General features: G+C 41.2%; 1 protein-coding gene across 4 annotated transcripts in view; it reads right to left on the bottom strand.

Moving 5' to 3' along the window:
* Window positions 1–26,705, bottom strand: part of igf2bp1 (insulin-like growth factor 2 mRNA binding protein 1) — a 55,223-nt gene extending 28,518 nt beyond the window's left edge. For 2 of the 4 annotated variants that reach the window (XM_027285363.1, XM_027285365.1), the window contains exons 1-2: window positions 25,826–26,705; window positions 24,494–24,554 (exon numbers count right to left, since the gene is read on the bottom strand). In XM_027285363.1, coding sequence (XP_027141164.1) covers window positions 24,494–24,554; window positions 25,826–26,000 — 236 coding nt within the window. In that variant the 5' untranslated portion in view covers window positions 26,001–26,705. Of the gene's footprint in view, window positions 1–22,607; window positions 22,634–24,493; window positions 24,555–25,147; window positions 25,675–25,825 lie in introns of those variants that run through there. The other 2 variants (XM_027285366.1, XM_027285367.1) reach the window with 2 other exon arrangements.
* Window positions 26,706–27,968: the final 1,263 nt, after the last annotated feature.

The raw sequence follows: 27,968 nt of genomic DNA, 5'->3' as shown, positions 1-27,968 counted from the left end.
TGTAACCTGACGACATACGCACTTTAAATAAGGCTTTAGGCGGTATTATCAGCCGTGCTCGGTTGGTCAGCTTAATTACACACCTGAAAACAGCACAATTAACGTCACTACAGTGGAAGACACGGGAGGACATGATGTGGGTGTTCAGTCTATATGACGAGAGCCTCACAACAAACAAACAAAGTGATAAGAGTGTTGTCTTTGTGGCTACAGGCCGTTCATTACGTGACCGCTCAGCCCCCTGACAGGCGGCTCTTCTTCTTCGTTCATACTGAAAGCTGCGCACAAAGAGCCGGGCACAGTGCGGAGGGTTTATATGTCGCTCTGAGGACCGCTTGTATCATATGTGCTGTTTCCAGACTGTGTTTCAGTTACACGCCATCTCCGCCTCCCCCCCCTTTCTCTCCCTCCCTCTCCCTCACACATACATGTGTAGACGGCCATCTTGACCAACGCCCATTTACTACAATGAGCGTACAGTCACGTGACAGCGGAGAATTGAGCAGAACGGGGCACATAGGAGGAGGAGGGCGGTCACAGGCGCCATTATATGAACATGGCTCATACATGTAGGCGGTATGTTGGTCTCAGTCACACCGCTGTGCTACACACGTCCAGATATAATTACTACACAGTTGCACTGTGTAATGAAGTTGTAGTCCGCCGCCACTCGCCGCGCGGGGACACACCTCCATATGCGTGCGCGCGCACAGACCCGGTACAGCCGGAGGTCCTCCACGGCAGATAGAAGCCATGCTGCATGTTTAATAAAGACCACCACCACCACCACCACCACCGCGGCACAGCCGGTGTCACAACTCCTCTTTCACTACAACGTCCACCTTAAACTCGCGCGCACCTTCCCTCATCTCTCAGAGAGAGCGGAGGAGCGCGAGCGCGTCCCCTCCATTCACAAAGTGCGTCCAAACTACTCTGGAGTTACTACAGCGGCGCGAGGGGTGGGAGGGGCTGGAGGCAGCGCGCAGCTCTGCGCGAGAGCAGAGAAAGAAAGAGAAGAGAAGAGAAGAGGGAGGAAGGGAGGGGGGTTATACTATAGGATGTGTGCCATGAAATACAGCATGGAGGAGAAGAAGAGGGGTGTTAGTATGGCAGCGAGGAGGGGAAAAATATGAGCCTTCCTCTGTAGGTTTGAACACCGGCTCCTGCCCGCGGCACTCTCCGTGCTCGACAGGTAAAGGCGGCGGGATTAATAAGATTCCTGTATGAAAACGACGAGCTGAAATCCAGAGCTGTAACCCTTTACACTACATTTGTTTCTAATTTCCAGGCTCCAACCTACGGGGCTGTGATGTGGCACGAAACCGAAGCGTGTGTGTCGGTTAAAAAGAGATTAAAAACAAAAGTAGTGTGCCACGTTCTCAAGCTCACGAGCTGTATTTGTATCATAAGAGACATATCCAAAAAAAAAGAGAGACATCAAATACCCCCAAAACTGCTGGGAACTAATCAGGCAGAGGCGTGCACATGTGAGATTTTTAAATAAGTTAATGACAGAGAGAGGAGCTGGTGACAGCACTAAATCATTTGAAGATACTGGAACATTTCAAAGCGTTTGTCCTGGAAATCAATCTTTCCTAATTAAAGCATCAAGGTTCATTGAGACAGGCCACACCCTGCTGCAACAAGAACAAAACCATCAATGGAAAAGGTCTCAAATCAAGCAGTTGTTTCCAAAAAAAAGAGAGATTCTCACTATGTGATAATTAGAAAGGAAACAGTGTATAGTCCAGAGGTGATTCACAGTGATTCTGATTCCAAGAATGGATGAGCTGTATTTTTCAAATAACATGCTAAATATTGGCATCTTATTTGGATTTTTATAAGAGTGAAAAGCTGAAGAACATTCTCCTGTTCTGCATCTGTTTTTAAAACAAAGTAAAGATGTCTCACATGACAAAAAAAAAATATTACATACAAAAAACTGATTTAAAAAAAAAGGAGAACAAAATTATTTACAGCATTTCAGCTGAACTAATTATTTTACTTCTATCCAACAAAAGCATTTATTTGTGTGTATACATATGTGAGAAAAAAAGAGTAATTCCCTCACCATCATAAAACAATGACACACTGCAAACTAGTAAATACAAAAAAATGACAAATGTTTAGAAGACTCATTAATGTAAAAGACATTTTTCTAACAGAAGTATTTAAAGATGTGGTTTTTTTTAGATTTTGTTCTTTTAAATTAGCTATTTGATTAGCTTGTTGTAAACAATAGATTTGAGGTAAGTTTAACTATTTTAGTTAAGTAACATAAGTGTGTTTTCATTAACAGCATTTTACTGTGGAAATAATAAGTTCATGATAGTATGAACAATATTTCATTTCTTTTAAGATTCATGAACAGGTACAAATGTGTTTAAAACTAACATGTGACCGTGTGTAGAAATTATTGTTGTGGTGTCATTTCTAACTGTAATATTCTGGAACGACTTTTTAGAGAGCAACAAGGAATAACCAAACAAAACTTACTTATTTTAATGAAGCAAGAAGACCTTTACTGTGACATAACATTTGCTACATTAAAGCAGCAGTTATTCTAGTCGATATAAATCTTTTTTTCTAAATAAGTATTTTTATATTTACCTCATAATGTATCTGCTAAATCTGTTAATTTTACAGTTAAAAGCTAAAGAGTTAGTTGAAAGTTAAAAGCTAAATCTTCAATCCAGTCTTCGAACTGGATTGAAGATTTAAGATGAAACTATGGAAAAAGCTAAATAAAGCTAATTTGTGTACAAATTAATTCATACAATTAGTTTAAAAAGATATGACTGACTTTGTGGTGGGGTTAAAGCTGTGCAGTTGGCTACACTGAAAAGGTTTGTACTTGGATCTCAAAAAATATGCAAGAAAAATGTTTTTTTTCTGGAGTTTGGAACGAGGTATAAAAATGTCATCTGATGTTGTGATGTCAGGCTCTACGTGTTAAAGCTCATCATGTTTGTGTGGTCAGAACTGAACTTTATTTTCACCCAACACAGACAGTCTCAGCCCAGTGCAAACTGTAGAAACATAAACCGATAATTGATCTTTAATTCATTTGCAATCATCAGCTGGACCCACAGAGTCACTTACATATAATTTTTTTAAAAGGTTTCCAGCTAGTTGAATGATCTGAATTCTAAACTATTAATTATCTTGATTTGATCAACCATTTGATAGCTCCAGAGAAAAGACACACTCCTGCCACTCTCTCACTGTCACTGTCATTCCAGATCAAAACTAGAAGCTTTACATCGAGTTCCTGGACTGAGTGAATGGAAAGCGGACAGGGGCCCGGTCTCCGTGTGCCCCTCTTAAAAAACAAAATGGGGGAGAAGGAGGAAGGCAAGAAAGAGAGAGAGAGAGAGAGAGAGAGAGAGAGAGAGAGAGAGGAGGGAGTTCCTGCTTTGTCTAAAGGAGAGCCAGTGTGTGTGTGTGTGAGAGAGAGTGTGTGTGTGTGACGTCAGCCTCAACTTTGTTTTGAATCGGCGAGGAACAGGGCGGGACCAATGGCAGCCAATAGAAAAGCAGCAAGGAAAGGGGCCCGTCTCCCCACACACAAACACACACACACACACACTCGCCTCCTTGGATTTCATCCCCTCATTTGCTGCTTCGAACAGCAGAGGGCCGACTGAGTCACTGTGCTCCTCTGTGCTGCTGCGACTCAGGCAAAGCAGCTCACTGCAGAATCACTGAGGACATGTTGATTTATGAGGAAATTCATAGAAACTTTATTTTGAAAGTCTTCTTCTGTTTGTTTACCTGAACAGGACAGTGACAGAAGATTAGTACTAAACTACTAAACTGCTACTACTGTTAGTTACACAGTGATAGTAACACTACAATCAAACATAACATCACAGTTTAGCAGAACAAAGTATCACATATTGTTAAAGTCAGACCAGACACCTTTCAAAATAAAGGTTTGAGTCAGAATATGAAGTGGTTCTCTACAGTGATGACATAAGGGAACTTTTTTTGTCGTCTCTTTACCTATTGATTCTTCAAAGAACTCTTTATTATCAAATTCCTCACAGAATTTAGTGTAAATAGTATTTGTCTCTGAGTTTATTCAAGGAGCAAAACGTAATCATTTGAATTAAAATATTTTATTTGAATGCAACATTGTGGTCAAGTGATTTAGAAAAGTTCTTTATTGCTTCCTATAAATTATCACATTATTAATTGCTCTCTCTAAAAAAGTTGTAGAATATTACACTTTCCTGTTATAAATGACACCATAACAATCATTTCTACACAGTCACAAGTTAGCCAATAGGTTAGGCATATAGCAGCCATTAGTTAAACTTTATGTACTTTTCACGTTCATAAGAAAATGCAGTTTAAAAGTGTCCAAACTGTTTCTTTGTTGGTTTTTAATCACAACTAGTCACATTGCTACAAAGGATCGACTCAAAGAAGCAGTAATCAGTTCTCAATAGGACCTTTAAAAAGGAAAAAGATGGTTCTTGAGGATAAAAAGGTTTTTCTGTGAGCGTAGAGGGCCGCTCCAAACCTCTGAGGCTGTCATCATACATGCTTATGTTGTATAACCATTTATTTATATATATAAAATTGTATTTGTAGTATAAAAGGTCTAGATATGTAGCCACAACACTCTTAAAGATCTCGCCTCAAGGTCTGCCGACTGGCTTTTTTTTTAGAGTTTTTAAGCAGTTGCCTTAGAGTCTGAGCTCATTTGTGTTTTAGTTTTTTGTAAAGCCCTTTTTAAAAATGATGGTCTTGTTTTATTTGAGCAAAAACTATTTGTTTACTATAGTGTACCACTCATTTGTTTTATGTTTGTTTATTCCGCAAAGTTTGTAAATAGTTTTATTACATATTCTGTTATAAATAATCAGATTCAGATAATCAAAATATCAGACACGCCAAGTCAAGTCCAGTAGCTACCAAACGTGCTTGTGCAATACATAAGTGAAATCTTCAATACATGCATACTACACTTTAAAGAATCAGTGTATTCTCTGTACAGACTCTCAAAGACTAAATTCTTTATAAGGTTTTAGATTTACATATTGCATAGTTCACTGTTACTAGGCTTCCATTGTACCGTTACTGGTTTTATTTAACTGTTATTTATAAATGTGTATATAGTGTTAAAATGGATATCTTATAGGTGTATAGTGTTAAAGTTTTTTCTTGGGGTGTTACTATCCAACATCTATAGTGTTCAAATGTTTTTTCTTGCTATTACTTACTATCTCACTTACGGTTTGGGAGCTGCTGTAATAAACACAATTTCCCTACATGGATTAATTAAATTTTTCTGATTCAATCCATCGAGACATATAAAAAAATATTTCAACAGCTTTAAAAACTAATTTGGGTCCAATGTGTTTCCTTTTCCACCAACACATTCTCAGAGCAGTTCAATTCTTCGTCACACAGACATCTAGACTGTAAATATGCTAATTTCTATAACTTCTCAGTGTGTAAACGACACACCTATGTTAGTGACACGCTGCACCACGACTGGTTTCTGAAGTAGTAAATTAAACATGGGGTGAGAAACTGCACTCTGTCATCAATGGACGACATTAAATAAACTTGAAATGCTACACACATTTCTTAGTATCATATTTTACGCACAAGCCTGATTTTACACTTCGCTTGTGAGAGAATCGCTGCCTTTGTAACAGACAGGTTTTCTCCACTCGTACAAACTCAAGCTGTAACTTCAGAGCGTTAATACTGTGACACTGGCAGACAGACAATAGGGGCATTGTGGCGTAGTGAAAAGTAACACGAGGAACCAAACAAAATGCTCAAAAATAATCCTCATCGACAGTTTTAAAAAGGGACTTTCAGATATGCAAATATGTTGAAATATTAGATTAAAAATGATAGAGATTTGTCTTTGATGAACAAACACTCATTTCAAGAAATGAAAGGGAAACCTGGCATGTACAGTTTTGTTTGTTTCAGGGTTACTCAGTGGATGCTTGGCCCTAAGCAGCGAAACTACGCTGTAAAAAGTCCCAAACTGATGAAAATCTCTTATCTTTCAATTCAGAACACACAAGTGAATTCTTCCATCATCAATGACATTTAAAACCGATGACAGGAAATGCTATTTTGAGCAGCCAGCGGGTCTGAGACAATGAGGAGCAACTAAACCCTTTCTACTACAAAACTGTGAATGATTGCATGGACCGGTGTGTTTAAAACATTGAAATAAAATCATTTCCAAACATGAATTATTCAAAAAGACAAAACACCAGTCTGTAAAATCTGCTGTCAGACACTCGGTGACCTAAAAATACATGCAGGAGTTGTCAATCATCTTGTCAGATCAGCTGGCATTTGTTTCTTTCCCTCCCAAAACAATGAATCCTGTTAGAACGAGTCCGTCAAACTGTCACACATACACTTTTCTCCAAGGCTCGCACCCAACCTCCACAATGTACAACTACTGCAACACCTCCCTCCACACACACACACACACACACACACTCGCATACCTCCAGACCACGTGAGCGAGTGCAGTGGATGTGATATGGCACACCCCCGACTTGCACACACCCACTTCAGAGAGGTGGAGGGGGAGACGGAGAGACGGAGGAAGAGAGTGTGTGCTGGGGGGGAGGGGACTCTTCTCTCTCTCTCCCCCTCGCCCCACCTTCTTCTCTCTCTCCCTGCAGCACATACATGTCTGCATGTGTGTGCGTGCGCACATGCCTGTGTGTCAGACATGTGACCAGCAGACACAGCCTCCATTTTAACTCTTTGAGAGTCGTCCATGCTGCATACTTGTTGGCGGCGCCGCAGCTGCATTACAGCCCGCGTGCTGTTGCATGCTGGGTCATCGCACTGCTGCTTGAACTTTGACCCCGTTAATCGTGCAGCGGCATGAGGAGTGAGATTATATTACATTATTATATATAATTATATTAAGTTGTAAAAAAGAAAAAGAAAAAAGAAAAGTGAGTGATTTAAGAGCTACTTAGCGTTACCATGGAGACAACAAAATGCCAGTGGAGCTCATCAGAGACGGAGGTTATATTCCCCACAGCAAAACCACACATTGTTTATAGTTATCGGTCACTATTGAACATCCTGTTGGTAATGTGGTCTGTCTGCACGTGAGCAATCTTTACGTTTCATTTGCAAAAACTTTCACACGGTCGCATAGACTGCAGTGCTAATATCTGTCATCTGTCCACGCGATGCATCTTCCCCTGTGCAAAAGATTGTGGGTCAGATCGTGCGAGAAAAGCACGACGGCCGTGACAGGATGCAGAAGGACACGCAGGGTTTTTTTTTTACATTTAGATTTTGTTGAGACACACACAGCCTTATTCTGGCACACTAAAGAGTATGGCGATTGGAACGCACACCCAGGAGAGAGAGAAGAGGATCACAAGGAGGAAAGCAAACCATGAGTTACAGCAGCGAAGAGGGAGACGATTTAGTTTTACAGCTTGTCAATATTAAAAGAAACTGTTTACACTGGCTACATATACAGTGGGTTCAATATGGCTGCACCAGTCCACCCACTAGAACCCTCCCTCTCAGACTACGCCCACACAGCCGCTCTGATGGTGGAATCAGGACGTAGGAGGTCTTGCAACTTTCCAAAACAAATCTCGCCATCGGCTATGCTAGATGCTACACAGATTTATCCTTCAGCTGTAACGCTAAGCTAAGTGGAAGAGAAATATTAAGCCATGAAGGGTAAATTAGGAAATGATGTGTAGCGAGTTCTGCATTCACCCACGATGTGCAGATTTTGTTGCCTAGGAGATTTCTGAAGTTAGAAAATATTTCAGTCCATCTTACGACTCTCGCGTTTGAAACGTGAATCTTTTGTCAGGCAGAGAGGGTCATCCATGTTGCATTAGGGGAAATGTAGGCTCTAGCATAATTTCACACTCAGCTGCTTCTATTTCGACCATTATATCCAGTATTATGATCACTGTAGGGACAAATGACATGGACTTAATCAACGCCAGTGTTCGCCTCAGCGGTCTGTGTAACATTATAGGCCACAGACAGATCACAGAAATATGGCTAAATATATCTTTTTTAGATTTTTATCCACCTTATATTTTTACATAATGTTTGTTGTGCACTAAAACACCAAGACAAATTCTTTGTATGTAAAAAAAAAAAACGAGCACAGACTACGGACTCACGCTGCATTTGAAACTAAAATAATGAGCATCTCGGCTCCATTCATCCACTTCTACTTTAGCATTTCTCCGAAAAACGCAGACTCCTTACATGTGCCATACTGCAGTGCATGCTGGTCTACATGCTGCACCTGTGGGTGCAGAGCTGATCTCTTTTTTTCCCCCCTCCTATGGCTCTTGTATGTTATTTCTAAATAACTCCACACGTGTAAACAAGATTGCAGATAAACTTCCCACAGACTCCATCTTTACAACTCAAAACAGCCACACTGAATTCATTTCCTCTTCTCGTACTTCTTGGAAATGTGAAGCTGATGAAGCCTGTGCTCATGCATGCGTGCAGACAAACAGACAGTCATGCTAAAAGCATGCTGGAGCAGACAGACTCAGCCAGAGAGTCAGGTCTCCATGCCGAAGCCTAAAACGCTTCAAGAACACATCTTTGAGTGTCTAAATATAGAGCGTCCAGTCTATCAAAGCCGTTTGGGACGGAGGACAAGTTACCTGCCTTTTGTCCAAAGAGACATACACACACAAGCACACACACAAAGCTTGCTTCAGTGTCTTGCTCAAGAACACATCAACAAGTCGATAGAAACAAACAAAGACCCAGTCAGCGACTGTTTGGGGAACTCACAGGAGACAAATAAAAAAACAACTTTAAGAAAATATTAAATGAAATAACGCTAAAGTGCTGTCAGGACAAATGTCCTCACGTCTTTGGTCAACATCAGTCGAACTGGTAAAAATAAGAACCCCCCTCAGGGTAAAAATACAACAAAAGAATTTTTTTTTTTTCATTTACATAAAATAAAATTGTATTGTAATTTTAGCTGTTGGATCAGAACAAAGCCATCTTTTTGGACCCGTTTTAGCCATCAGGCAGGAGATCGCCACGACATGTGATCCAAAAAAAAAAAAAAAAAAAAACATGAGAAAGTGAGTATCTTTGATGAAAAATGAATAGAAGTCTTTATGTCCTGCAGGAGTTCTCCAATCGCACAGATTCTCGAGCTTCAAAGCACTGAAATAAACTTTATTTCACAGGCTTCATGTTTCTATTCTCCTCAGAACGGCTGTGACGTCATGTGACTTCTTTTTTTTTAAAGAAATACTTTCTGGTGACTTCATGTTTTTATTTACATTCTACAACCAAAAGTAGTCTGGAAGATTTGCAAATTATTTTCCATCTATATTAAATTAATCTCAACACAAAGATAAAATATTTCATATTTAAACTGATGAACTTTGTTTTGTGTAAATATACATACATCATTTATATTTAACAGAAGCTAATTGTATTTAGCCTCCATTTGATCTCACCTTTACTGGGCTCTAATGAAAATTACGGTCTAATTAAAGACGCTAATGAGCTGCATTGTGAGACTGTAGGATCTAGCATTTCTACAGCTTCACTAAGTGACTAAAAGTCAGTATCTCTGCCTACTGCCTCTGTTCTATTTCTGTTAAATCACTGGTGTGCCCATTTAAATATACAGGCAACATTTGACTGTTTAAACATAAACACACAGGAGGGTTGAAGATTTTTGTTGTCTAAAACTAAACGTCATGTTTTTGCATCCATTTCTGTTCATTTAATAGTTTGTGACTGGATGTGTGAATACTGTCCGAGACAGAGTAAATATCATTTTTTAAAGTAAGAGCATAAATAATACAGAAATAGATTATTATGTGTAATTTGGTGGAATAAATCGAAGAAATTAAATTTGGTTTGTTTGTATCCTAGTTTTTATGTTTTTTGTTTTGTTTGGTTAAAGAACCCAAAGAATCATTGTTTCAATTTTAAAACCACCCATGATTAGGACAATTAAAGTATCAACAAAATAAAAGCCCTACGCGCACACACACACACACACTTTCTTCAGTTACACACAGTGTTTACTTTTACTTACTTACTAGTTTTCATTGTGAAATTAAACTGAAATTGTCCATCGATGGCAGATTAACAAAAGATGAACAAACTGATTCTTTATGCTAAAAATGATTTTTATGGCAGAGAAACTTTGAGCAGGAAGAAGAGTTTCATTTGTTCTCATCTAAATCTAAAGTAAAAAAGTTTCTCTTTGCTTGTTTTGTTGTATTATTTGCTGATGTCATCGCTAGTGAAGGGGGGAAACTAAAAAGATCGAGACCATGAGAGAAAAAAAACAACAAAGACAGTCGAACTGCTGGAAGGCTGACAGTTAACTGCTCACACACACACACACACACACACACACACACACACACACACACACACAGAGGAACCAGGAAGAGGACGGGGCAGGAAGTTCTATATGCGAAAGAGCAACTATAGAATGCCTCGCCAGCCAATCAGAGCAGAGCATGGAAAGGGCCCCCTGGCCAATCAGAAGCATGGATTCTCTATAGGCTCCTTAATCTCCAGTTTCTTTCTCATTACTGCTGAAAAAATGTCAAGAATTTCAGTTCAAGGTGCAATGCCCTACCGCCCTACCGCGCTCACACACACACACTCACTCACACACGCGGGTACTGTTGTGGTGGTCCGACAGAGTAATGGGTGAGAGGTCAGAAAAAAGAATAAAAGACAAAAAAGGAAACGTTGGGGACGGATCAGCATTTCAGTCCTGATCAGATATCTGTTTTCCTGAATCTGAAATCTTAAGACTAATTCAAAACAAGTTCAAAAATTATTTGAAATGCAGAGCGAAGTTTGAAGCAGCTTAGCAAGAGCTCCATGTCACAAACAAAGTTTCATCCAGTAGTAAATTTCATATTTCTACATGGTTCACTTTGTGGAATAATCAACTTTAGTGCAGAAAGTGATTAAAATTTGACCGATGATTGTATGAAACTGCAACTGTGCATTTTAGCAGAAGTCAGTATATAAGAGGAGAAAACACTGATTTAATGTAAAAGTCAAGGTGTTTTTCATCTCGATTATTTTGACAGAGAAGTATTTTTGTTTGACATGACATCATTTTTTCCTTCCGGGATGTAAAAATATAAAACAATACATCCATCCAAATTAACAGAAAACTGTTAAGGCAGGATTTAGGTCCTTTGTTTACATTATTTATGAATGCAAAAACCTACGCTGACTGAACCTGCAACCACTCACAAATCCATCTTTAATAATTTGGCTGTTATCAAGCTTCTTTCAAGAGCAGCTAGAAATGAAGAAGTTCTCCCGTCAAGTTGTTTCTATTTAGTCGATTACTTCTCTTTTTAGCCGATTGACTGCTGTGAGTTCAACTTTGTCCCGTGACCATAATAAAAATGATTAACTTCTCTCATTTCAACATGTTTTTTCAGTGTTCTCCCCGTCAGGGATGTGTTGAATGAGTCACATGACCCTCGGGCTCCCAAAACTTTGAAAAAAAAAACTATGACAGAATGTACGAGAGCGATTCATCCTTCTTTCGTTTCTCCTCCCAACATTCACTCCAGCTCGACAGAATCGTTTAGTTAGCATATTTCCGCTCAGCGTTTAGTGACACGGATGTGATTTGAAAGAGCTTAAACACGTTCCGACAAAGACGAGGAGGATCAAGTGAAATGAGCAGCTGGAGTCTGGACGTCTGCCGTCAAATAAACATTTTATCTGGCTAGAATATGTTCAGTTAAAAGTCAAACACAATGAGACAAATGTTATTTACTTTTAAAATTTAATTTCTTCATCTCCTTGAAAACACACTGTAGGCATACTTTGAAATAAAACCACAGCTGATTATACAACAATCAACCCCGTCCAGTTCAATCAAACGGCTTATATGATATCTGATTCTGAACCATTCTTTGGGCTGATTTATGTTTCCTAGATCACAGTGATGCACAGGAATAAATTTACTGGCTACATTTAGCACAAAAACAAAAGTAGTATGAAAAGATAGAGTACAGAGAAAAGAAAAATCTGTACATGAAGAAGAAGAAGAAGCAGCGGAAATCTTTTAAAAAAATGCTTTGTAGGTGGGAAGCCAGTGAGGGATCATGCCCATGTCATTTTTCTTACCCACATCTGGTTTCCTGAAATACAATCACACACAATAACTACTTATATTCACATTTATACATTCTGTTAAGAGTAAAAAATGTTGTACGTTGTTATAATTTTAAATACACTACATATTATTTGCAGTTGGGAAGCCACTGAGGGATTACGACAGAGTACCTTTAACCTAACCACACCTAACCCAACATATGAACTGAAGATAGAACCGTTTGTATGTTCTGAGCAGCGTTTTTGCGATTTCTAAGACTCTCCTTGTACAGATTTGTCTTCGTAACAAAGAGTCGAGTACAGGTACAACACTGCAACAAGAAGGGCTCTGCTTGTGGAAGATACAGTCCTTGAAATTGGAAATCAGGTATTTTTTCTATTGTGACATTAAGTTGAATTTAAGCGTTAGTTTGTTAGCATTGGTGCTCATGATCTTCCTGGCCTTACAGAACTACCATTGTATTGCTGCCAACAATTATAATTAATTGTCAATTATAAACTATTATTCCCACTGTTGACATTTAGTTTTTTCCCTTTTAATATGTTAATATAACTCAGACAATCTACTCATGCTATGCATACTGTAATATCTACTACTGCATGTACATGATGTGTGTACGCATAAATGGCCAATGAAAGACATCAACATAAATCAGCCTTAATGCAGAGTAAAGATACATGATGGCAGAAATCATTCTGATACAGAAAGGACTGACAGCCACGTCATTATTGGACTGTCTATGTATATATTCATGCTTTCCTGAACGTGTCATGGATTTGACTGATGACTTTGAGGCATATAATATTAATTAAAAAAAATAATCAGTGAAATATAATGATATATTTAGAGAAATTTTCAACTTTATATGATGTAGATGTCCTGTGATTAAACTTAGAGAAATTGGACTTTAAAATCAAAAAACTATTGTTTCTTTCTAGATTCTTTGGTTGACATCATTATTTTTCAGGATTTCAGGTGTTTTAATTAAAAGACTTCAGCAGCTCCACAAACTGATTTCTCAGCTTGAAAAAAAAAAAAAAACAAACAAAAAAAAAGAGTTTGAATCATATGACAAAGTCTGCTCCAAAAGTAGAACACATGATTTCGAAAAAGTTCAGGGGATTGTTGAAATCCAGGGCTGACTAAAACACTTAAAACACACACACAGCAGTGTGACATGACCATATGATGACTGGAGCAGGGCGGCACTCTCTCGTACACACATTCTTTTATGTATATTCTTTTATTATATATATATATATATCTTATCTATAATATTATATATTATATATATATATATATATTATATATATATATATATATATATATATATACGCAAGGGGCCCCATCCACCATGCAGGCCCGACCCCTGGCCCCAATAACGCCCCCCCCACCCTCCCTCCCCTCTCTTTTCTTCTTCTCTTCATTTCTTGCCCTTTCCTTCTTCCCCTTCGCTGCTTGTGTGTGTGAGTGTGCGTGCACAATTTATTTTTAGTGAGCAAGACCAGAATGAGGGAGGAAAAAAAACAAGGGCAAGAGACAGAGACACGGAGAGAGAGAGAGAGAGAGAGAGAGAGAGAGAGAGAGAGAGAGAGAGAGAGAGAGGACAGATGGTTTGAACCAGAGAGAAGAAACAATCAGAAAGATGGGGAGGAGGAGAAGAAGGAGGGGGTGGGGGGGGTCTTCTTAAAGAGACAGGACTCCCTTACCCCTTCACCTACATAAGGCCTCCGTGTATCTCCTCTATCCCCTCTCCTCCTCTATGTTGTCGTTTCAACTTTTTTTTTCCCCACCTTCTCTTTGTCTATTTTCACCTCCTTTGTCTTCATCACATTCTTCTTCGCACTATCTGCTGTTTTGCTTTGAGGCTGTCGCTGTGTATGCTGACTACCAGCTCTTTATTTTAGGTTATTCTTTTTAAAAATCCAAATATTTTATTAGCGTATAGTCAATAAAATAATAATAATAATAAACTACAAGGTGTGGTGTATCTACATCCATCACGCATCTGTCCATGACCAAAGGGTCACTAATGTAATTCATTTCACTTCAAGTTTGGAAACTCAATTTTCTTTTAAATGATCAAAATGGGAGGCAGCAGAGATGGAAAGCTGGATCCTACATTTCCCATAATGCAACACAACAGCGTCTGTTCAGCAGATCCCTGCCTTTCCGAGCTCTACGCCCTCACTTTGTCATGTAGGCTTTCTGTCGTAGTCCAAACCCGCATGACATCACCGTGACATGATCAGACCTAACGAAGCTCCAGCAGAAATTGGTGTAGCGTTCCTTTAAGGTTAAGGCTCATTTTAGTGTGTTAAAGAATAATCACTTATGATATAAAATATCTGGGAGCAATACTCTCTGTGCTGACACCGAATGCAAGCAAGAAGATTTTTATATTAGATTTGATAACTATTCACACCCAGAGGGGAAACTAGTTTGGATGCCTCTGCACAGTGACCAAAAAGTGACACACAAACACACAGTGCAGCACTTGGAAGATGAACAGCAATGATCACAACTAAAAACAGAAAAAAATAAAAACTTGAAAAATAAAAATAAAATATGAAATAAAATCATTTTACAGACAGAATCCAAGGCGGTCAAACCTGACACGACTGCACGGCCAAGAAAAGTCAGCAGTGGAAGAAAAATACTCAGAAACTGCATTTCTTTTTTTTTCCCTTTTACTTCAATAAAAGTATGAGCAACAATATGTTCCAAAGTACACATTATATAGGGGTTCATATTATTTTGCTATTATTATAGTAGTAGTATTGATGCATTTAATTATATCTGAATGCTGCAGCTGGTTGAGCTTGAGCAAATACATCTCATCTATAAAAATGCATCATATTCTCTGAGATGACATGTTTTATATGAAATGTTTGCATCTGTACAATAACTAGTGTTATTATCTAGTGTCACAGAGATATAATAGAGTTGCAGAAGTACAGAGGTGTCAAGTAAACAATGAGAAATATAAGTACCTCCATATTTTCTGAATAGTACAGCACAGTATAGCGTAGCATTTTACTGCATCAAGAATTAACTGTCCATTATTTTCTGAATTAATCATTACTCTGTAAAATGTCCAGAAGCTGTGACAAATGTCCTCCAAGCCACGGTGATGTGACGTCAAAAATATTCACATTAATATTAAAAAGTGACAAAGAAAAGTATAAAATCCTCCTATGTTACACCCAGGATGAAGACACACACTTCATTCGACTAAATCAGAGAACTCTCATCTTCACGTCACCTAAACTTCTGAACACACTCAGGACACGGACTGTGCATTGTGCCCCACATTTCCTGCAGAGTAGTCGTGTGAATGATTCCAGTGACCCATAACTCCACGCTGATGTATTCAGCACATCTATTCTTTAAGTTGATCCCACCTCTCTCCGCCGCACACAAACTGTCCGGGTTAAGCAGTGAAATCGCACAGATCTAGCCCGTGTCCTCTCCACTAAATCTCAGAACAGAGATAACTGATGGTTTAATGCAAATAGAAGAACCACAGAATGCATCCACTGACCACAGACCAACATGTCTAATCAGATTACAACACTCTGTCCAAGACGCTGGAGAAATGCAGTTCAGCTGACGTCAAATTTAAAACACATGCATCTGTATTTGAGACACTGTCTGTCTGTCTGTGTGTCTGTGTGTCTGTCTGTCACCCACTGGCTCACTCACGAAACATGGTGCAGAGAACATGGAAACATGCCAAGGGAGGGAGAGAGAGAGAAAGGGAGGGAAAACGAGCGAGAGGGAGAGAGAAATGAACATGCTGTACCAGGGAGAGAGAGAGAAAGAGAGAGCAAGAAATTATGGAGAGAGAGAGAGAATGAAGTCAGAGCATGCGTGCGGGCGAGGGAGGCAGGCAGCCAGAGAGGGAGGACCTCTGAGCTCCTCCCGTCTCCGAGCCGAGCGGCCGCCTCCCCTCGCTGCTCGCAGGTGCTGCTGCCAGACGATTGGTCGCACCCCCCTTTGCTCCCTCCGCCTACCGACCCCTCCTCCTCCTCCTCGCCAGCCATGAGACCAGAGGAGAGGAAGAGTAACCATGGCGTGCTACTTCTCCTCTGAGCCTCTCTCTGTGTAAAAGCTGCACACACTCACACACAGTTCCTCACATGCATGATACAAATTTGACTGCGTTTAACGTTACGACACGCTTTACACAACGCTGAGAAATAAGGAACCTGGCTGCAGAGAACAGAACAGCGTTAGTTACAAGGAGGAAACAAAAATTTAAATTCTTTTTAAAAAAAGCTTAAGTTGTGACAAAATCTGATTCAGAGGACAGAAAGTGAAAACAGGAATTCTCCTCAGCACAGAAACGTTTTTTTAAAATGTGACTGTTAGGACATAACAGATCAGTTCTTTTGAGTGGAAGGATGTACAGATTTGTGAACGGCTGACTGAGATTTAGACAAATTGAATCACTTAAATCTATCGCTTCCAAGAAAATACTTTGTGCACCGATGTTGACCAGAGAAAAGGGCACCGAGGAGCATTTTTCTAGCAGAGTAGACATTACTAACAAGTATAATTATTTTATATAAACAATCATGTTATGCACATATGCAGATGGCAACTACAGACAACCCTGGACGTCATATTCTAAGTTTCTTCATGGGAGGGGTCTCTCTGCTGAAGTGTCCTTGAGCAACGCACTTGTACCAGCTCCGTGGGGGTGCACACCACTCTGACCTTCCTCCGAACATCAAGTAAAACACGCCGAGTCATGCAAACGAACCAACACAAAAAACAAAAAGAAGAACGAGCGTCTATGTAATGGACCAAATGAAGGCGGCAGTATGTGTTTGCAGTGTGTTTACGCTCACACACACACGCACACAGACGATGTTTAACACAACTGCTACTTATGTCAGTCAGTGTTTAAACCCTGGTTGCAGGTAAAAGTGAAGCCACCAGGTATAAATCATGCGGTGTCACACAGAGAAGGACGCGTCCTCTAAACGCTCCGGCCAGAGACGATTCTTCTTTTTCAGCAGTTACACTCTTTTGTTGGGCGCGTGACGTATAAAGTGCGGCAAAAGCTACGATCTGCATCTGGATCCGGGCAGAAAAATGTCGTATTGATAGAGGTGGGGACCGGGAGGGGTGGTCTACGTCAGAAGGTGCTACAAATTTAGAATTGCTCAATTTTTCTGGGTTGAATTCAATTTTATTCTATTTATAGAGCACCGAATCACAACAGGAGTTATTCCTGTGCACTTTCAGAGCAGGTCTAGATCATACTCTTTATAGTATCATGATAATCAAATGTATACTCCTAAAATATATGTCTATCTGCTAACAAAAATATAAAACGAACGCCACATTCAAAAAGAAAGTAGGTCTGAAGTGATTTTGAATAAAAGCTGTGTTACTGCTGATGGTCCGGGGGGACGTGAATAATGGAAACAGAACAGTAACAGTGGGAAAAGACGGCAGGACTGCATTTTCTTCAAAAGTTGGAGGCTGTGTAGATAACATGGAGAGGCCCACATGAAGGTGAAGCTGCTCTGAAGCCAGATACTTCTTAACAAAAAGATCCGATGAGCTCGTTTGCCCATTTTCAAAACGCGCTTTTGAGACGGCCCCCTGACGTCGGCGTGGGATCACACTTTAGCCTTCAGCGTGCAGGATATCTTTCCAAGCTTATCGGAGCGATGGTGATGGATGTCATGGACGCTCTGGAGCAAAAAGCAAATACACTCCTTCAGGGGCGTGTGAACGACAAACAGGAAGCATTCGGGCTCTCCAGGTGAGGTCAACTTGACCCAGACCGTCCAATCAGATTAAAGCACACCAACAATGCTGACCCTTAAATACAGAGAAACTATCTTATATGCAGACATAACATTAGAATCTAATTGAGTGTATATTGTGGTGGACCTTACAGCGAGAGCTGGAGGATGATTAAAGGGACAAGACGCACTGTGTTTCTCATTTAAACTTCTACTTTTCTCATGAAACATTGGGTGCTAGGAGGGGGTGTAAAAATCCTTCAAATGAAGAATGAAAAGTCCACAATCTGCAAGGCTAAAAAAAAAAAAGACATTGCTTCATTTCAGGGGCCAGAAAGGTTGGAATCCACCATGTTTTGGCTCGTTGTAATCATAAAACTGAACAGCACATATGACGAGCTTTGAGCAGAGGAAGGCGGGTCTGCAATCTGATGCCAACTGTCTAGGGGAGATTATTAAATCCCAGAAACACAGAGACGCATCCGGCTTGGAGAATACAAACTTCTCAACAACAGAAAACCATTCAAGCTCGTACTTGGTTCTTCCTCTACCCTGCTTAAACCAACTGTGGGTTATTCACAGCAGACTCCAATCTAACTTTCCACAACTTGTTTTTTTTTTTTTTATTCTAGAGAAGTAGAAGATTTGTCAGTAGCTATCAAACAGAATGCCTGTAAAATGACTAGAAATGATACGTAGTGCAACTGTCAAATGACATCTTGTGTCTGAGCATTTCATCCAGTGTAAAAAGCAGAAACTAAATATGTCATATCATCACACAGTCTGACATTTAAAATGATATGTGTGGGAATATGCGGTTCATAGAGGATATTTGTGGCTTGTTAACACTACAAACTGTTATTTGGAAGTGACGTCACAGGCTAGACCATCACCAAGCGTCTTTTTTCAGTGGCAAGAAAACTGTCCTCCATGATTCTTTTTGTTTTGTTTCATTACAAAAGAAGAAGAAAAGAAAAAAATCAGAGGGAGTCTGATGACAGCTGACGCGCCCTACTTTTTTCAAGATCCACAACAGCTTTTCATTCTGTCTGTTACTAATTCCGCAAAAGCTGAAAAGTGACAATAAAAATATATTTTTTAAAGTACATATTAAAAATGCAAAAAAAAAAAAAAGTCGACACGAATGTGACAGAATCTATCAGCCTAACAGAGGGAACGACTCTACAGAACAGAGTGTTTGTGATGATCCACGGCTGAATTTTCATCCGTACATTATGCGGGCAAATATGGAACACGATGGACCAAGAATGGGACCAAAGGGTCAGGACAGACAGACAGACACACACACAGTCATGGTGACATGGTGGCAAGGTGGTCTTGGAGTGATAATAGAACTCATGTGAACTGGCTGCAGCAGACAACTTGAGATCTCAAGAACCAAAGTAGAAAATGTTAAATCCAATAATAAATGTCCTTTTTTTCACCCTACAATCCAAGATTTTTTAGAGTTTACAAAATTATCCATTTCTTAAAGCAAAAAATAAATGGCATCTGGCTGTTTTTAGCTTTTTTGTAAATTCGCTTTAAAAAACACACATTTCTGAACAAAGTTAGTGGCACTGGAACCATCCCTGCTACACTCATGGTGACTAGAGGTCTGTCTTCTACACCAAAAGGCAAAGTTGAAAGACTGATGCAGCAATTAATCCGAATAACAAAATCCAAAAGTAAAGACGAGCTCTGGCTAAAAAAGTTTCAGCTAACAAACGAGAGGAGGGAAGGTGATTTAAAATGAGCCTGGTACAGCAAAAAAATGAAGAGAAAAGGACACGGTGTGTTTATTCTATGAACGCCACATGGAGGCACAGAGAGGTGACGCACGGATGATCTGATACGTATGGATACACTTTTATATATATCTAAAATCTATCTATCATATTGTTATATAACAGATGCATGTTGCTAAGAACATGTTGGTGTATTTTGTGCTGAACACACACACACACGTTAGTTTCTGTTTCCTGTACATGCAAAACTTCTTCCCTAATGGTCACCATCGTGACTTCCTCAGACCAAGTCAAAATAATAAGTCTAAATACATAATTGCAAAAACAATAATTTTTTCTCCTTTTGTTCTATTTTCAGGGTCTTTTCTTCTAATGGCCACTATGTTTAGGAGAATATGTGGCAGAAATGTTTAATAATATTCAGAACTATCTTTTTATGAGGGTATAACCACTTAAAAAAAATACGAATAATCGCATTTTGGTCCCCTTATGTCATGCCATGTTTGTACCGTAGCCCGGAATGGACAAACTACACACTAGATAAGACGTCTTGAGTTTGCACTCAAGACGTCTTATCTAGTGTGTAGTGTGTTTCTCCTACACACTAAGAATGCAGTGAGGTGAGGGGTATTCATAAGTCCAACTAAATCCTTTAAAAAACACAGCACGCAGAAATCATGAGATGACACATAAAGCTTGTTATTACAACAAATAAGTCTTCTATATGTTATATGGGCTAAACATGAACTTTCATTTATTTGGTTTGCTAATAATATACAGCATGTTGTCCTGCACTGATGGTACTTGAAGTCCAGTCTTACAGAATACAAACAGATTTATCTGGGAGGGCACTACCGTTCCGTACTGTCAACGCCTACCACAGAAAATTGAAAGCTAGGCTCAAAATATTTTTTCTCCTTCTAAAGTTAGGAAAAGTCACAACACATCTGGCTGATAAAAGGTTAATTGTGCGTTAAAAGTGGACACAAATTAATCTGCTCTACCTGAAAGTCCATTCAGCTACTGACCAGGAGCTCTCTGACAGTGTTTTTTTATTAGTGTCCGTCCATTAGGAATCAGGCTATATGACAACATTCTTTACATATTTAGGTAAAAAAAAAAAACAACATTTTTTAAAAAGTGCACGAGTAGCCTACGGGCACTTATGAAGGAGATGAGAAGGTTAGCATGTTCAGTACACTGCAGTAAACAGTCCTGTACGTGTTTTTCCACAGTGACACGGATTTATCGCAGCATCATCAGTAACGACGTCAACAACACACGATACTCTGAACCTAAACACAACGTATGGACAGTCCTGCACAGAGTTGGACACCACAGTGCTGACAGATTAGAGCATGTTTGATTTTTACAATCAAACTGCATTATAACTATTTCATATCACACAATCAACTGCTAAATTCCCACCTTGTATACACACACCAAAACCACAGAGTAAGTGTGTATTCAAGCATACACCTAATATCAGAGTTAAAAGTTTGAGGATTAAAAAAGCACAAAGACTCAAAAATAATGAATCAAATTGAAAATGTTCTAAAAATCTTAAATTAAATTTTATTTTTGGTTTGTTGCGCTTGATTTACAATTAAAAAAAAAAAACGTGCAACCAACCCTCCAGTATATTAAAATTGATTGTATTTTCGCGTTTCTTTGCAGATGTTTTTTTATTTAATCTGAAATCTGCACATGCTCCTCAGATGGGACCCTCCTTGTCATTTAGTCCCTGCCGTTGTAGCTTTGCTTTACACTCACTACAGACATTCTATACATTTTTCCTGCCCAGAGAGGAGGGCTTGTTCCTCTGAACGCCTCCCCCACCCCCACTCCCACACACACACACACACACCAAACACACAATTCAGAGCCCTTCGCCACCACCCCCACCTCCACCTCCACCGTCCCCCCTCAGGACTCTTCCCTCTACTCCTGACCTCAGCCTGACACACATTTCAATCAGCTCTTCCTGACGAACATTACGACTGTCTCCAAAATTTTAATCTCACAGCAGTCCGTTTGAACACACACACACACACACAGCCAGCATGACGCACTGTGGTCAGAGGTCAGGGGCAGCCATGGGCGGCGCCCCCTGCAGCCTATAGGGGGTTCAGCACAAACACTTATAGGAGAGAAAGAAGGAATTGAACCATAGAACTTCCCATTACAGGCCTGCCTCCCCCCCTTCTCTCACCCCCCTCACCCTCCTCAAATAAAGGGTTTGTTCCACTCTGAATAGCTGCCCCTCCCACACAGACACACACCTCCACAGCTCCTCCACTAAGAAACTGCATCAGAGCAACTTTATGGTACGTTTAGGCACACATATGACATGTACACACACACACACACACACACACACACACACACCCACCATGAAGCATGGGCAAACTCAACTACAGAGAGCTCAAGATTCAAATATTAATATGCATCATATATCTATATATATATATATATGTATATATAATTTGATCTAAAACAAACATGTGGCGGAGCCTACAGGGTGCTGGTGTTTGGTTATTTTTTTAAACGTTCACACAACCATTTCTGAGCTAAAGTCAAACTTGCGCGCGGACGCGTGTGACATCAATATTTGAGAGAGAGACGTCATTTGGATAATTGGCCTCGCGCTCGTGTATGAACGGCCATTTTAAGATGGGGGGGTGTTGATGGGACTGTCTCCACCCGAGCTTCACTTCCATTCTTTTTATTTTAATGTTTCAACATGAGGACACACAAACTAAATTGAAGTGGGCCAGTTTAGTTGAGCCGGGGTGCTGAAGGAGACCCGGATCAGTGAGAGGGGAAGAGAGAGAGAGAAAAAAACAACACACACACACACACACACACACACACACACACACACACACACACACACACACACACACACACACCAGCCTGTAGCCTGAACACTTCTGCTTCACTCACAGCTTCGCCATTTTGCCCTCGCTTTGCCTGACGTGGAGTGACTCCTCTCCTCTGCGTGGACGCACCACGTGTTTTTTTTTTTTTTTTTTTAAGTGGAGCCACGCAAGGGGCCTCAGCTTGCATGCACCCCCTTCTCGCATATCATCTTTATGATTATGGCTCCTCAAGGTTATCACGCATCTGAATCATGTGCAAAGGGTGGGGGGGTTAGTGGAAGGGTGTGTTAGTTGTTGAGGGTGGGTGTAAGAATGACAGGGCAGACATGGCGGCTGACCCCTGCTTCTGCACTTTTCTGTGTGTAAGAACTAAAGCTTCCACGAGTGTGACGCCGTTCACCTGCACGCACAGCACACACACACTGCTGCTATCTGTGCGCCATATTGCAACGCTTCCTTCCATGGCGCAGGGCGAGCGCCTCCAAAAACCAGCTCTAACTCAAATATTTGGCCTCGTTATGAACATATAGCACATTACATTAAATATTAACATTTCTTAAAACCAACAAACAAGCAATGTGATCAGAAACTACGCTCACTGGTCGTTTTAATCACGAAAAACGCACATTTCCACACACACGCATGTACACGCGCAGTGTGGCCAAATGGCGGAACATGGAGAGAGGTGTGCTCACTGCTCACCTCGTATCTGTGCCAAAGGTTACAGCCACGAATGATCATCTATAGGCGAATTCCATAATGGTGTTTAAAAGCAGGTCAAGTGTGGCTCCCAGCACAGAGCAGCTGATCCACAGTGGACCCCCAGTTTATCGTCCTGAGAGTCACCACACACACACACAAAAAGTCTACAGCCACAGGTTCATGAGCTCGATCAAAAAAAAAAAAATTACAAAATAAAAGAAGACGTGAATATTTACACCGACAGCTATTTTTAATTTCACAGCTGGCTACGAAAACAAAAGGGCTCAAAATAATATTTCTAAAATATAGGATTATTATCCAGAAAAACTCAAAATACACATCTGAGTTTTTTGTATTTATTTTTAAAGATTTTAATGTCCGTTAATTCAACGACCTCCGTCAAATCACACAAACTTTCAAAATTTTTACATTTTGGTTTTACCAAACCTAAATTAATTAAATAAATAATTATCAGAGTGTGTTTAACGTGGATCCTTCATGACGATTCTTTTTTTAAATTATTGTAGTCTAATCCAAATAAGTCCACACACACACAGTCAACTACACTAAATCCACATGTGTGGAAATTACGTGTTTACGTAATAAACGTGCTAATTTCAATGGATTCCTAAAAGCGAATCGCAAAGCAGGAGTTTTTTTTTTTAAAGTTGCCGAGTGTTAACCATGAGACACACTTCCTCCATGTAGACTGTGTGAGAGATATATATTTTTTAAAGTGGAGTTATATGACAGGCAGGGCCCTGCTGCCTGCACCCACAGGACCACAGTCCCTCACTCAGCTACAGGACGTGCTTACGTGAGGACTGTGCAAAGAATATGTTGTCGACATGTTTTACTGAGTCCAGTCCAGCCAACAGCAGCAACGTGAAGGCAGCACGGCGTCAAGCTTCGCTGTCACAGTTCACTTTCACAGCAATGGCCGACCAAGTTGAGGCTCAACAATGTCACACACACACACACATATACATATATTTAAAAAAAACACACAAAGTGAAACAAACTATCTGCGTCGAACAGCCTCGACCTGCAGATGCCTTTCAACACATTTCAGAGTAACACTTATTACAGAGCAACCAGTCCAAATAAACGCTGCGTTCACTTGCACCATGAAAGAAAAAAGGGCCCGGACAAGGTGATGCAACACATGAGAGCAGAGGGGTGGGGGGTGTTCAGGAGAGGTTGGTGCTTGGGTGGGGGTGTGATATAGTGCTCAATAATGTTTAGTACCTTTGCTTCTTGGGGACGGAGTGCTCGACCTCAATACGTTTCCCATGAAGTTCCACTTTACCTGAAAGATACAAACCAGAAGAAGCGTGGATTCAAACACACTGTGTGGCTACATGCTAACTGTTTACTAGCTGCTGCAGGGCCTGTGAGGGGATATACAGTGCAGGCCTACAACTTTTTATTTGTTATTATTATTATTAAACCTGAAACTTAATCAGTAAGTTAAAAAAAATAGAGGAAGTGAACTGAGTGGAAGGTGAAAGGTTACGAGGGCCCAAACATGGCTACTAAAAAAAAAAAAAAAGTCACCGAACAAGTGACGTGTGTCCCAAAATGAGCTCTTACATGTCGTATGACGAACACACCGAGGTTATTTAGCCTCTTTGGGTTCTTGGTGTGTGTTTTTAAAAGTCGCCATGTTGTGATAAAGGGCCTGTTTTGGTGGAGTTTTTAAAATTTCTTTTCTTTTTTGGTGTTTCACGTAGAAGGAGTAGAGAGCTGACAGGCATGGCGACCTTCCCTCCTCACGTTACAGCCCTCTGTGAGTGTGTATGTATGAAGAGAGAGAGAGGGGGTTAAAGGAAACCATGAGAAAAACAGGCTGCAAAACATGAAGCAAGCTCAACAATAATGCCGTGTGCTGCTCACACTCACATTTCGGGATTGGTGGTGGCGTGAGGCCTGCTTTGGTAAAGTACACCGGGGGGTGAGATGGTTCTGCTATCTTTGTCATAGTGGACTGACTGCCGGCTTAAAGGGGGAGGGGAGCCAGCGAGGCTTCATACTATATCACAGGAGAGTGTACTCAATCCAAATGCTAGCGTGCAACACATCCAAATTCACCCCCTTCTTCTCCTGCACGTACTAGCATGAGACACACGAGCTAAAGCCGCCACCGGTTCACCAATGACTCCATGAACAACTTGTTCATATTCACTGTGTGTGCTGTGTGTAATGTGGTGCTCGGCTCGGGGCTATACGGTAGCCTATAGCTTTACTACGTGTGTCCCTCCCCCCCCTGCAAAAGTTGAATGGCTCCCCAGGGCGTATAGCTCTCCACACACCATAAAGCTAGCATCAATAAAATAATTGTGTGGATGTGTTTTTCACCGGCATGTTCATGTAGTAGGCAGCCGGAGGTGGACGGGCACTGAAACTGGTGTTACACCGCCGACGGTGAGCATGCAGCCGTGGCTCTTACACCGGCGCTTCCTCCACACACACACACACACTCACTCACACACACTCAGAATGAATGAAACTAAAGGTGGAAGTGTGTAGGGGGTGGCGGGGGGGGGGGTCTTTGGCGGTCAGTTGTCCACCTTAACTCACCAGAAAACGTCTCGATAGCCTTCATGGCCCACTGATCGTCCGGACAATCCACAAACGCATAGCCGGTTTTCATGAGAAACTGTCCGGAGTATGGGATCTTGTGGTCGTCAAAGGTTTTTCCTAAGTCCTCAGCAGTCACGCTGTCGCCTAGATTCCCAATGTAAAGCTTGTGCATGGTGGAAACTGTTTCTCCAAGTCCGAAACCCGAAAAACAAAAACAAAAAAAAACAGAATAAAAAAAGCCCGGAATAACTCAAATTGAAGCCCCGAAAAAAAAAAAGTTTCTCCCCTGAATTTTTTTTTTTTTTTTTTTTTTGCTAATAGCGCAACAAGATATTGTCGCGCCTGTCACAGTAACGGAAAGTAGAAATCACGCTAGAGGGCAAGAATATCTAGCAAAAAAATTAAAAAATAAAATAATGATAATTGGAAAAAAAAAAAAAGAAAGAAAAGCAAACAAACGATAATTCACGGCGGCAAACTCAAAATAAAAAAACGGGAGATTTTCAAAGTGTAAAAACGTTGAATCTGTCTGTAAATCCAGTTGAATAAGTGGAGCAGGAGAAGAAATGAAATCCTTGACTTGCAGCCGGCCCCAGCAGACGAATAAAGCAGCAGCCTATAGCCTCTCTATCGCTGTGTGGAGGGGGTGGGTTGTACTGGGTGGGTTTGGTGATGGGTCTGTGGTGGAAGAGTGGGAAAAACTATGGCGGGATCAGATCGGGAAAATGTTTTCCTCCCTCTCTCTCTCTCTCTCTCTAGGTTTCTGCCGCCCTCTCTCTCTCTCTCTCTCTCTCTCTCTCTCTCTCTCTCTCTCTCTCTCTCTGCGATGATCCGGTGAAGTGGTGACGCCGCCCCTCCACCGACTCCAATTCACGTTTTTTTTTTTTTTTTTGTTTGCAAAGAGGAAACCACGTGGTCTATTTGGAGTAGGTTAGAGAGAGGAGGAAGGGGAGGGGGCATCCCCCTTTTTTCTCATCCTAGGGTATTCACCAGATGAGCGCGCGCGTGTGTGCGCGCGCGTGCACGACACACACACACACACACACACACACAAGCCGAGACCCCCTTAATAATTCCGTCCTGCGCTCGCTCTGTACTGTACGTGCGCGCCGTGCGCTGGTTCGTGCGCTCGGACTGAGGCTGTTTTTTTTTTTTTCATGCAACACGACGTGGCCACACGTGCGGCCCAAAGATTAGTGCTCACGCACGCACGCACGCACGCACGCACATACTGTACGCTAAAAGCTAACTATTTGTTTTGATTGCTACAAGTCGACCCCCACCAACACCACCCTCCTCCTCCTCCTCCTCCCCCCCTCCTTTTCCTTGAGTAGCTGAAGGCCTAGGTGGTAGAAAAAACGATCACATTTAAATAACAAGGCACCGCCTTTGCAAAGCCCCGCCGCCACCACCACCACCACCACCACCACCCCTGTGCTGTTCCCACCCTGTTTGGATGGATGAATATGATGCTGGTGGAGAAGTGAGTCGTCATGAGGTTACATAAATGACCCGGTGAACCGCTGCAGGAAAAGGGAACAAAAGGTCCGAGGGCCCCCAAGTTTGCCTTGGGGGGCCGCGGGGGTTACTACTCCTGGAACCTGCGGAAACACTTTAGAGCTTCCACCCACGGCGGCCCCCCACCCCCTTGAACTGAAATAATGTATCAGATATGGCGGAGATACAGTGTAACACAAGCACATCCAGGCTGTTGTTGCGGCGGGGCGGGGATCTATACAGCTCACAGTTGACTGACACCGCCCCTCTGTTTATAGGGCACTTTTCTTATGAAGTAGTTGAGGTTGTAGCTGTGTTAAGGGTCACGGCTTCCAACAGACTACACCCCCCAGAGTTAAAATACAACTTTAGCAGTGTGTGTGTGTGTGTGTGTGTGTGTGTGTCCCCTCCACCCATCCAACCACCCCTCCCCCCTTTTCCATGTTAGCTTCTCTCACCCGTTTTCTCATTTATTCTCTGCGAGCTGCCGCAGAGGAAGTGACAGTATGGCGCAGTCGCCTGGCTACGGCGCCACGCACACACACGCACACACACACACATGCACTATACACCACCGCGCGCCCCTCTGCGTGGATGGAGGCTTCTCAAAATGGAGGCAGTGACTGTTGCACAGGCCTACCCC

Source organism: Larimichthys crocea, chromosome XII, assembly GCF_000972845.2.
Source record: "Larimichthys crocea isolate SSNF chromosome XII, L_crocea_2.0, whole genome shotgun sequence".
Lineage (NCBI taxonomy): Eukaryota > Metazoa > Chordata > Actinopteri > Sciaenidae > Larimichthys > Larimichthys crocea.
The sequence above is the reverse complement of the archived record's forward strand: the minus strand, read 5'-3'. Positions and strand labels throughout refer to the sequence as shown.